The sequence below is a fragment of the Squalius cephalus genome, assembly GCF_949319135.1.
Source record: "Squalius cephalus genome assembly, chromosome: 10".
In the NCBI taxonomy this organism is placed as follows: domain Eukaryota; kingdom Metazoa; phylum Chordata; class Actinopteri; order Cypriniformes; family Leuciscidae; genus Squalius; species Squalius cephalus.
This window is the reverse complement of record NC_137131.1, coordinates 35422029-35433226: the sequence shown is the minus strand read 5'-3', so window position 1 is coordinate 35433226 and position 11198 is coordinate 35422029. Positions and strand designations below refer to the sequence as shown.

At 38.7% G+C, this 11198-nt stretch overlaps 1 protein-coding gene across 1 annotated transcript; it reads left to right on the top strand.

The window, feature by feature from the left end:
* The first annotated feature begins 761 nt into the window (after positions 1–761).
* Positions 762–10834, top strand: ino80db (INO80 complex subunit Db). The gene is made up of 10 exons (XM_079882768.1): positions 762–1132; positions 3050–3296; positions 3379–4112; positions 4199–4298; positions 5387–5599; positions 6504–6610; positions 6769–6902; positions 6989–7221; positions 7299–7456; positions 8669–10834. Exons 2-10 carry the CDS (start codon positions 3079–3081, stop codon positions 9412–9414), a joined length of 2643 nt encoding a protein of 880 aa, XP_079738894.1. The 5' UTR covers positions 762–1132; positions 3050–3078; the 3' UTR covers positions 9415–10834.
* The last annotated feature ends 364 nt before the right edge of the window (positions 10835–11198 follow it).

Sequence of the window (11198 nt, the reverse complement as noted above, 5' to 3'; positions counted from 1 at the left end):
CAAATATTCTGTTTTGGTAGAAGCTAGGATGGAAGTGTAAGGGGAAAATGTTTTATAAAAATAAGCATCTTGATTGGGTTTCCTTCTTATTAATGAAGTTAGATTAAGTGCAGTGTAAAGCCTGTTTTCCTCTGAAAATATATAGTCTTATAATTTGAAAGAATTCTATCAGTTTAATAATATTAATTTAACTTAATAACAAAGTAATGGATTATCATGGGTTTTACTCAGTTTCTGATCAAACGTTACCTGCCCTTTACCTTTTTTTGCCACTATGTTAGGATCATGCTGACATCACTGACTGAATAGGGGGCAACACAAGACACTTAGAAATATAAGTAACACCTGCTTCAGAGTTTATATCACAAGTCTTGTCACCTTGATAATATTTATTGATAGCAACGAAGGGAAAATATGACTGACAAGAATGTTATCGTCGCACGTGAGATTGCACTGAATTTGAAGTTGGTGATGTCATTCCAGGCATGGATGAGACGCGTGAGAGGAGGCTGTCGGAAAAGACTTTGGGGGAGATCCCTCAAAACTTGAAATCAATGACTGCGGCTCAAATAAAACTTCACGCTGGTCCGAACACTTCTGACAGCTGGACACACAAATGTTCAATCTGTATTGTACGTTTGCGAGATCTGTCATCTTTCTAAAAGCCGACAATGAACATACAAAGTTGAATTCCAAAATGGTTGCAGAGGTTGTTGTTGCACTGTTGGCTGTTGTCATGTCCCCCCAGTGCCTGTAGTTGTGCTGTAAGAAGCCTCGCATCCGATGACTAAACCAACACCCCCTTCTCTTTGTGTACGGCTAGTTTTATTTAACTAATCGACAAAGATGTGCCAGTAGGATTCGTGCAAAATTATATCCACGCGTTAAAAAACTAAATCTGCTAGCGTTACATGGAAAGGTAGAGGCGGAATATCCCCGCTGAGAGGAATAGCCGTCGACCGTATGAAAAGATCAGCGTAGCTAGTTTAGCACAGGCCGCAGTGATCGGAGGCTGAGCTGCTGCCGGGAAGCAACGGACTCAAGTAAAGGCGGAAGGCCGCTTATCACGCACTGCAAGGCGGGTGTCTCGCTACTCGACTCGGGGGGATTCGGGAAGTTTCACAGGCCAACGGTAACTACGAATTGCGCAGAAAATAAAGGAATGTATGTCGTCAAAATGTGTATCTGATATCAATTTTATTGTAATATTACTAAAACGTAAACTCACGAAACTAATCAAAATTTAACTAATAAATAAAACCCCGAAACTTTCAAATGTCTCCGGTCGTCGACAACGCTTATTCTCATTTGACAGGTATTTTGCTTATTATCGGTCCCGAGTGTTTCTCACAAATAAAATATTCCGACGACCGTTACAAAGTTTCTAAATACGTCCGAAATATTTGTACGACGCAACAAAGAAATACATTCTGCCGCTCTGATTTTGACCGTATATTTCGGAAAAAGAATTAAATTGTTTCTTCAGGCGCTACACCCAACTTGCACAATCCTTGCCTCAAAAGTAACTGATAGTGCTGCCCAAGTACATGATAGAGTAGTAGGCGGGTTGTCCACCGTCCCCTTGCGTTTTCAAAGTTGCTTTGCATGTCAAACGTATTGTACTCTGCCCAAACACTTTTACGAGCCATCGTTTTATGATTTAGTGTTTCACCTGCTTAAAGCTCTGCTTACACCAGCTGTTTTTCTCAAGTGTCATTGATTGCTTGAAACAGGGGCTACTTTTCCTTCTTCCTGTCACTTTAATATTTAATGGTTTGAGCTGTTTATGCTGAGCAGCCTACACACTGCATATTTCCATGAGTGCTTTAAAATGCAGAGTTCAGAATTGTTAGGTGTTGGAAGTGACTGCAACATATTGAAAGCTATTTTAAATTGGATGTCACTTGACTTGCTGATAAGCGAGTGTGTCATTTTTATATTCATGGTTTTATTATAGCAGTTTGACATGTATAGTTAGTACAAATGCATAACATTCATAGTTTTGTATACATTAGTGAGTGCTAGAAACTCATTATGAAGGAGCGCAATAATAATGGAAGAGCTGAGAGGTTTGTTTGATTATCATTATGTCTCTGCAAACTATGCTGTTTAGGGGAGCTGTAGGGGAAATTGGAGCTTCCTGCTATTGAGATCAATAAAATGAATATTACAGCTACACGGAAGAGATTTTAAAGCACTAGGCATTATACACTTGCCGACTTTGTAAATGATTACAGAGAAAAACTGAGCATCACGTGAAACTGACTGAGGATCACACACTACCAGACTTTAAAGTCATTCCGAACACAAAAAACAAATGCAGAAACATGCACCTCGTTGCATGGAGACGAATGACAAATGAGAACAGAGTGTTCAAAATCAAAATATCAAAGATGTTTGATATTCTCCGACTAGATAGAATATCGTCTGAAACTAAAAAAGACAACTCCCAACTGCATGTTATCGATGTTACTCCCAAATCGACTTCTCCAAACTGCAAAATGAGGGGAAAATCTGGGCAAAAGTCATGTAGTGTGTATTTCAGCCTTAAAAGTGTAGTGCATTTTATACCTTTATACCCTAAATGTACAACAATAGACATATATATATGTATGTATATATATATATATATATATATATATATGTATGTATATATATATATATATATATATATATATGTATATATGTGTATATATATATATATATATATATATATATATATATATATATATATATATATATATGTATATATATATATATGTATATATATATATATATATATATATATATATATATATATATATATATATATATATGTATATATATATATATATATATATATATATATATATATATATATCATTTAGAAACAGAATTACAACTGTAAATGTAAAGCACATTTTCAGTTTTGATTTAAAGTGAATGTCTCATTGACCAGTTGTTCTTCGTGCACTCCAAAAGAAGCTGAATTTGACTTTTGGTAGTTGACGCAATGCTTTCATCACACTTTTGTCTCATTCACATACCGCTTTTTTTTTTTTTTCATCAGCTGATGTTCCGTAGAGTTCCAGCCCTGGGATGTATGAAGGCAAACACATCCACTACTCGGAGGTGGACCATAAGCCTCTGTGTTCATACAGTCCAAAGCTTTGCAAGCAGCGCAGGCTCAATGGTTATGCTTTCTGCATCCGCCATGTGCTCGAGGACCGGACCGCTCCCTTCAGGCAGTGCGAATATGTAGCCAAGTACAATAGCCAGCGCTGCACCAACCCAATACCCAAGGCTCACGACCGCAAGTAAGTTTGTGGATTAACAAATGTTTAAAGAAAAGATGTGCATGTTTCAAATAATACTGAAAACAATCTGTTTGTCTTTTAGGTATTGTAATAGTCACCTTCAGGTTATGGGTGTCCTCCCCAAGAAGGAGCGAAAGAAGAAACAAGATACCATTGAGTCTTTGGCCCTCAAAATTACCGTTCCATCCCTGGCTCTGAAAACTCACAAAGGTCTCGAGCTTTTACCTCCATCCCCAAGACCCTCCCTGGCTTGTCTACTCCCCTCAGATCCCTTCGCCTTTTGCAGGGGAGAAAAAATGTTAAAATCAAGTGGCACATTCCTGAAGAAACCCCAAGAAAACCAAGCTCTGAACCATAAGCAGAAACAGCAAGATCACAGTGTTCCAGCGTTCCCAAACCATCTCAGAACCTCCGCTCTTTCTTCAACCCTTCCACATTCTTGCCTCCCTCCTCCACAGACTGGAAGAACCACACAAACAGCCATAGTTCCCTCCTCCCCTAACGCAGCAACCCTACAAACCCCTGCAGTTCGTTCAGGTCCATTATTCAAAACCTCATCCACACTTCCGGACAGCCATCAGGGCTCAAAAGACACAGCTCCAACTGATAACAAAATTAAACTGGACCTCAATCATGCGTTTGATAAAAAGGTTTCCCCTGCAGTTTCAGGGATGGCACCAAGCCGTGATGACATACATGGACAATTAATAAAAGTGCGCTCAGTTGCTATGCGGCAACAAGCTCCATGTTTGCAGAAGTTCCATAGATTGATGGACCAACACAAGGGGAGGTACCAAGACCTGAACCCACATTTAGGTAGGAAATGTTGACCTGGGATTTTGACATTTAAAAATTAGTTTGGCTTTAGTTTGTTTTAATGACAAACACAGCTTGTGTTCTAGGGCTTGATTGGTCAGAAGACAGTGAAGAGGAAGATGGAGACTTGGGGAAGCTAGTGTCATATCAGTGCCAGAGACTACAAGAGAAGCACTTTGAAGAAAGGTACAGTAATCCATCAGTCTGACAATCATCCATCCTCCACCTAATTTAATGCCAAACGCAAAGATTAACCCATATTATAATGTAGATCTCTGGAATACTTGATTCTGATTGGTCAATTGTCGTATTCTGCAGCTACATTTTTTTTAATGACTGCCAACTTCTCGTATAACTCCATGGCTTCTTTCTCACATAATAGAAAAAATATTCTCAAATCAATATTTATGTCACACGAAAGAGTAAAGTACAAATAGAACTTTCAGCGATCTTTTTAAAGTAATTTTTGGTAAGTAAAAACTAGAGTAGTGGTTCTTAAACTTTTTGTCTTCAAGGCCCCTATTGTCCACAACAATATTTGAAGGCTCGACATTCCTAAATTCTGTAAATGAAATTGCAAGATTCCAGAATTTGAATGTTCTGAATGTTCCCACACTTTTTAAGAATTTACATGACTTTTACAGTTGTTCACTATGGATAATATCAACTACTTACTAATTCCTACCCGATAAAATATTTTAGAACTTGGCATACTGCAAATACAAATGTATACATTATAAAATGTGTTTTTATGCAGCTCTAGAATTAAGGGTTGAATAAAACAAGAAATATCTTATAATACCAAAAATCGATTTTTGGTTAAGCTCTTGTATTTGACAATGCAAGAGTCCAGAACTCTGTAAAGTCTCATCCAGCACATCCCAAAGACTTTCCATGAATTTAAGGTCTGGGATTCAGAGGTGCCAGTTCATGTGTAAAAATTATTCTTCATGCTCCCTCCCAACCATTCTTACACAATTTGAGGCTGATGAATCTTGACATTGTCATCCTGGAACACGGCCATGATGTGTCTTCCTACATGGTTGTTTAAGAAATGAAAAGCTACACACACCATCAATTACGGTTAGAAGAACTGTTGGCAAACATAACATGCTAGAAACATAATCACTGCGATAATGATCTAATCATCGACTCGTAAGCATTTGCCTATTTAAATCCATGGCATGAATATGAATGCTTTCTGTGACCCATCAGTGTATCTGAACCCAGTTTGAAAACCACTGATCTAGAGAAATCTCTTTCCCGTCTCGCAGTGCCAGCAGTTCCCGAGCTGAGCGTTTGGCAGGCTTCTGCTCATACCTGAGACAAAAACACACGCACCTTTGCAGGGAGCAGAGGGGCTTCAGGAGAGAGAGAAGATCCCAGCATGCTCTTCGTAAAGCCCTGCTGCAGGCAGCAAGAAAGGAACCTCAACACACCGCACAGCTTATTCAGGAACAACATAATGAGACCTCCACACCCTCCAGGTAAAAAAACACATGCATTAGGGGTGTAACAATACATTATGTGTTGATGCGATATGATGTATTGATGCAATGCATAAAATATCAATAACTTTTCAACAACTAGAGTGCCTCATTTTATTGTTGAAAGTTCATGTTATATTTTGGCTTCATTTCTAATTGACTTAAAGAGGATCTATAATGCTTTACAAGTTTACATTTTCAACTTTCTTTAGTAGTTGCTGTATGAGCATAAAAAAGGTCTGCAAAGTTACAAAGTCCAGTCCAAAGGGAGCTATTCTCTACATCAGTAAACTCTGAAATGCTTCGATTGTAGTCTTTGAGTTTTCTTCCAGGAACATAGACGTCACAATATTCCGCATGTAAATAATTCCCGCCAGAGGCATATGGAAAAAAAATGGGACGAGATCTGGTTGAGTTGTGTCTGTAGTGTGTTTTTCCACCCCGGGCCTAATGCGGTTATGAAAGGGGCATGACATTTCCGAAACATGCTCGAATTGGTTGATCAATAACAACACACTGATCCAGCTGACCAATCAGAGCACATTAAGCTTTTTGGAAGGAGGGGCTTCATAGAGAGAGAAATTTAACAGAGCGATACTGACAGACTGGGAAGAGAGGTGCTGCAACAGAATAAAATATGCGATAAAAAAAAAAAAAATGTATCGTTCAAGCATGAAAATCTGTTCTAGGTTCGTAAAAGGGCATAATGGCCCCTGAATCTTATCAATTCCTATCCTAATAGTATCTCTTCAAGATTTGAGATGTCAGCAAATATCGTGATGCTGGTTAAGAGTATTAATACCAGATCTTTCAAGTATTGGGATGCAACGTCCAATCTACACCCATGATGTGCTCGACATGCTTTCATGTTGCAGTAGTTTGTTTTCTTGTTTTAATCCCACAGCACTGCAGTACCAATGGCTGGAGATGACTCAGGTTTATGCTTGGCTATCGTGAAAGGTGAAGACTGCAGAAATTCAGCCTTACCGTTCACCAGGCACTGCTTTCAACGTATCCTCTCAAAGTTCTTAACAATAGCTGACTGCTTTTGGCTGTTCGTCTGCATTCAGAGCAATTTTTCCTGTGACTTCAACTAACCATCTGCTTTGGTGATTGACCGATCGACTTTGGTTCGTTCCCTGTGTTGTGTCCTTAATGGCACTCTGTAGATATCCTTCAGAACCGTTCACAGCAGCTGTTCTCAAGCTGCACTGCTCGCTTTGCAGATGGAGCTCAGTGTTCCATCCCTGTCTTTGACATCACGCACCAGACACCACTTTGTGATGAGCATGCCAAGAAAATGGTGAGAAACAGAAGACTGTTTCATTGCGTAATAAACTTTTTGCTAGTAACTAATATAACCATATGTGCACTAATGGTACTTTACAGGACAATTTCCTGCGAGGTGATATCAGCCGGAGAACGTACCACCACCACCAGCAGATTCAGCGGCACAGGCCACTGAAGAAAGCCAAGCCTCCAGCACTCAGTAAGAAGCATAAGAAGAAAGGCAAGCGAGGAGCACCAAAGCGCCCTCAGAAACCCATTCCTCCTGCGCTACCCCAGGGTAACCTGGGAATGCCTTCCATTTTGTGCCTGCCCACTCAGCCTTCTGGCATAAGGTGAAAGCCGAGTGTGTTTGTATGTGTGTGTTTGCGTATGTCTGTGAATGCGCACTCATTGTCTTTGTGTTTTTCAGGAGCCCTTTAACTCCTGATTTAAGTGCAGATGAATTTCCAGATGACATCACCAATGACATCAGTGACATTCCACATGACCTAGAGTTGAATCAGGAGGATTTCTCAGATGTTCTGCCTCGACTCCCGGATGACCTGCAGGACTTTGATCTTTTTGAAGGTAAAAGTGCTATAATATTATGGAAGGGTATTGATACAGATCATTAGATTTTGATTTGATTCTAATTCATTTCTGTATATTTCAGTTATAATGTCTATTTTGCTTAAAAAAGTGAACATTATATTTTATGTATTCATTAATTTATTCATTTTTGAAGGAGATACATTTATAAGGGCCCAATAAATGCAGTTAAATTCCTATGTTATTTAACAGATAAACAACCAAAAAGTTGGTAATGTGTAAAGTTATCATAAAATTATAAACTCATTAACACTTAATGTACAATATATCACTATATTATACATAAATTACGATATATATATATATATATATATATATATACACACACTACTGTTCAAAAGTTAAGATGTTTTTAAAAGAAGTCTCTTATGCTCACCAAGGCTGCAAAATACAGTAAAAACAGCAATATTGTGAAATTTTATTACAATTTAATAAAGCGGTTCTCTGTTTTAACATTTTAAAATGCAATGTATTCCTATGATCAAAGCTGAATTTTCAGCATCATTACTCCAATCTTCAGTGTCACAAGATCCTTCAGAAATCATTCTAATATGCTGATTTAGTGCTCAAGAGACATTTCTTATTATTATCAGTGTTTCAAAACAGCTTAATTTTTTTTGTGGAAACCATGATTCTTTTTCTGAATGTAAAATTCAACAGCATTTGAATTTGAAATGGATTTTTTTTGTAACATTATAAATGTCTTTACTGCCTCTTTTGATCAATTTAATGCATCGTTGATGAATAAATCATATTTGAAACTAATTTTTTAAAATATCACTATAACTTAATTCAGTGAAGGATCCATCCGACTGATTTTTTTTTTTTTTTTACTTTTAATCTGTCTGATTCATTAAGATGACAGGAAGTGTCATTTGTCCGTGATTGAGACTTGCACTGGTTTCTTCTTGTGCAGCCACAAGAACAACTCAATTGAAGCTTTTATGCTTTTTTTATGCTTATTGCTTTTATTTTGTGTTTTTTCTGCAAACTTGGGATAAAAATGATCTCATATGCTGTGTGGGGCTGCAGGAAGAGTTAAAGATTGGGCTTTTAAGAATTGATATTTTTACCCTTATAGACTTTATACTTTCTATGTCTATTCTTTTTTCTGGTAATTACTCTGTTTTCTTTTCTCACTTTGTTTACAGTCATTTTATATTCGCTAATTCATGTTTATTTGTCATATAGGTAAGAATAGTGAGCTTTTGCCCACCTCTGAGGAAGCCGAAGAATTGGTTCGCGTTCTGCAGGCCATGAGCTCGTACCCAGAATCCCTTGCATGTCTAAGCGGAATGGCTGAGCTTGGTCCCGTAGAAGGGGTAGATTGTCGTAGCATGTCGGGGGGAGTCGTGGATCTACTGAGTGCGCGGCTATCTGCTGAAACCCTTTCCAGCCTGGAGCTGGACCCCAGTCTGCTCCCCACATCTGAAGACGCTTTCCCCCCATCACCTCCATCACCACAGCCCCCTCTGACTCCTCCATCCTCTGTGGGGCATCTCACAGACAGCACGTACACACAGAGACAACCTCATCTCCTAGCTAAGATGGATAACTCCAAAGCAGATCTGAGTGATCTGCCCCTTTGCAAGGACGAGGACATCTCTCATGGCTCGTGGGGCGTTCTCGCACTCCCCCTCAGCGACTCCTCACAGTTTCACAGCCTTATTGCCTCAGACGGCCTGCTGATGTCCACAGCCCTCTCAACGCCAATGACCCCCGTGCCCTCAGCCCCCTGTCAGCCCAGTTCGGCCCTCTCTGCTTTGCATCAGAGCAGCCAAACTGTCCCCGTCAGTCGCTCTACACCCGCATCCTCACCCTCATCACCAACGTCCCAAACCAAGCACCTTCTCCCCCCACTGTTCAATCACTGTGGGATCCCAGCAGACTTACAGCCGCACCACAGTACAACGGCGCCCCCTATGGACCAGGCCTGAACTGCAGGCAGAACCAATTATTTGCTATGGTCAGTGTTCAGGGAACATGTTGCAGGTGAATTTTCTTTTTCTTTTTTTTTCTTTTTTCCAAATGTCAGGGTCATTGTGTTTGTCTCCTCAGTCCTCTGCATCTTTTTCCCTCACAAAGAAAGAACATCAAGCAATAAATTTCCTTGTTGGCATAAATTAGTTGCTTTTTTCAAAAAGCAAGCATAGATGGATTTTAGCCATTAATATCACTTGTATCCTTAAACACATATTTAATATATTTATAGAGTAGCAGTCTGCACAACTAGTTTTATTGATGAGTGAAAATGTGTGGTAACTGGTGAAAATGTGGTTCTTGTTTAGAGGTAATGGGCAAGTTTGTCAGTGGCAAACACAAGGGGAAAGGTGTCATGGTTGTATCACTATTTTGTCCCGTGTGAAGATTAAAAAGCTCATTGTTTTGGCAGATGGTGTTTGTGCTTTTAGTAGCCGTTAAACTATGGGGTCTTGCTCTAAGTGTAAGTGCCTGCCATAAAAGCTGTGTTAACACCTTTATGATTAGTGTATTGCAAATCAACATAAATTACACTTTGGGTTGTCACTTAGTAAAAACCTTTAAGTGCACAAAAATACACACCTGAAAATATTTAAAGAGGCATTTATTCCCTGTTTTTGAATCCTCACGCAAGTAATTACCTTCTCACATTACCGTAAAGTTACTCAAAGTGTTAAACTTTGATTCTGAGTGTTCGATGTGCTCCTGTGTAAGGCATTTAGCTGAAGTGATAGCAGTTGTGGGAAATAAATGGTGTAAAGCTATAGTTGGTTATCTTGTCATGGCTTTTAAAGAGAGTAGTTATGATGCCTTTACCCTCATGTCATGCCAAGTCTACATTTGCATTTTCCCATTTATGTTCTTTGCTGATGCTTTCTTACCAAAGCGGCTTCCAAGAAAGCCTCTTTTTATGTCCACAACAGAAAATATCTTTATATCAGTATATCTAACTGAACCAATATAATGAAATCATGTTTGGGCAGTTAAGCTTTTAAAGAGAACAGTTAAGTATAACCTTGATTCAATGTCATTATAAAACGAATAATGATGTAAAATTGTGGTTTGGGTAGACTTGCCGTTTTACTGGATAATGCTGCTTTTATCAACAGGCATACTGACAGATATCCTTGCACACATAGGGTTGTCTCATATACTTTTTATACTTATTCACTGAATGTATCAAGTCAACAACAACAAAAAAAAAGTTTATTATAACCTATTAAAATGTTATGGTCCTCTTCTTTGTTCAAGGTATTTTTATGTCTTGACATGTTTACTTTTGTTACTTAAGTGCTTGGATGTGGGCGTGTGTGTAGACAATGTGTAAGAGAAATTCTATTTGTTTTATTTGAAATGTGTGAATTAAAACTGCTATGAACACGACTTTTTGTGCACTCATTATTTCAATGTGCTGTCAGCAGCAATTTGCACAGAAAACACTGTGATGACACTTAAAAGACTATCAGTCTATGTCCAAGCTAAAATGACCAGGCACAGAGATGATTCATAACCTATAGGCCCTATGGCTGGCTTGACTCATTTGAATTGAATCTTTCTCCATGCCAATGAGAACATTACTTGAAAAACAGAAGAGGGAGCCAAATCATTATAAAATGCTCCAGTCTTTTGCAAAGAGGATATTAGTTATGGGGATTTTTGATTAGTTTAATGCGCACGTGTCTTTGTGTCCATTGAATGATTCCCTCAAACGATTCGTTAAAAGGCTTTACGAAAAATGTTT

Excerpts from the sequence above, each read along its gene's own strand:
- ino80db (XM_079882768.1), top strand. The coding sequence starts at position 3,079 with ATGTATGAAGGCAAACACATCCACTACTCGGAGGTGGACCATAAGCCT. Across the intron at positions 3,297-3,378 it reads CCCAAGGCTCACGACCGCAA|GTATTGTAATAGTCACCTTC; the intron begins GTAAGTTTGTGG and ends TTTGTCTTTTAG. Across the intron at positions 6,903-6,988 it reads ATGAGCATGCCAAGAAAATG|GACAATTTCCTGCGAGGTGA; the intron begins GTGAGAAACAGA and ends GGTACTTTACAG.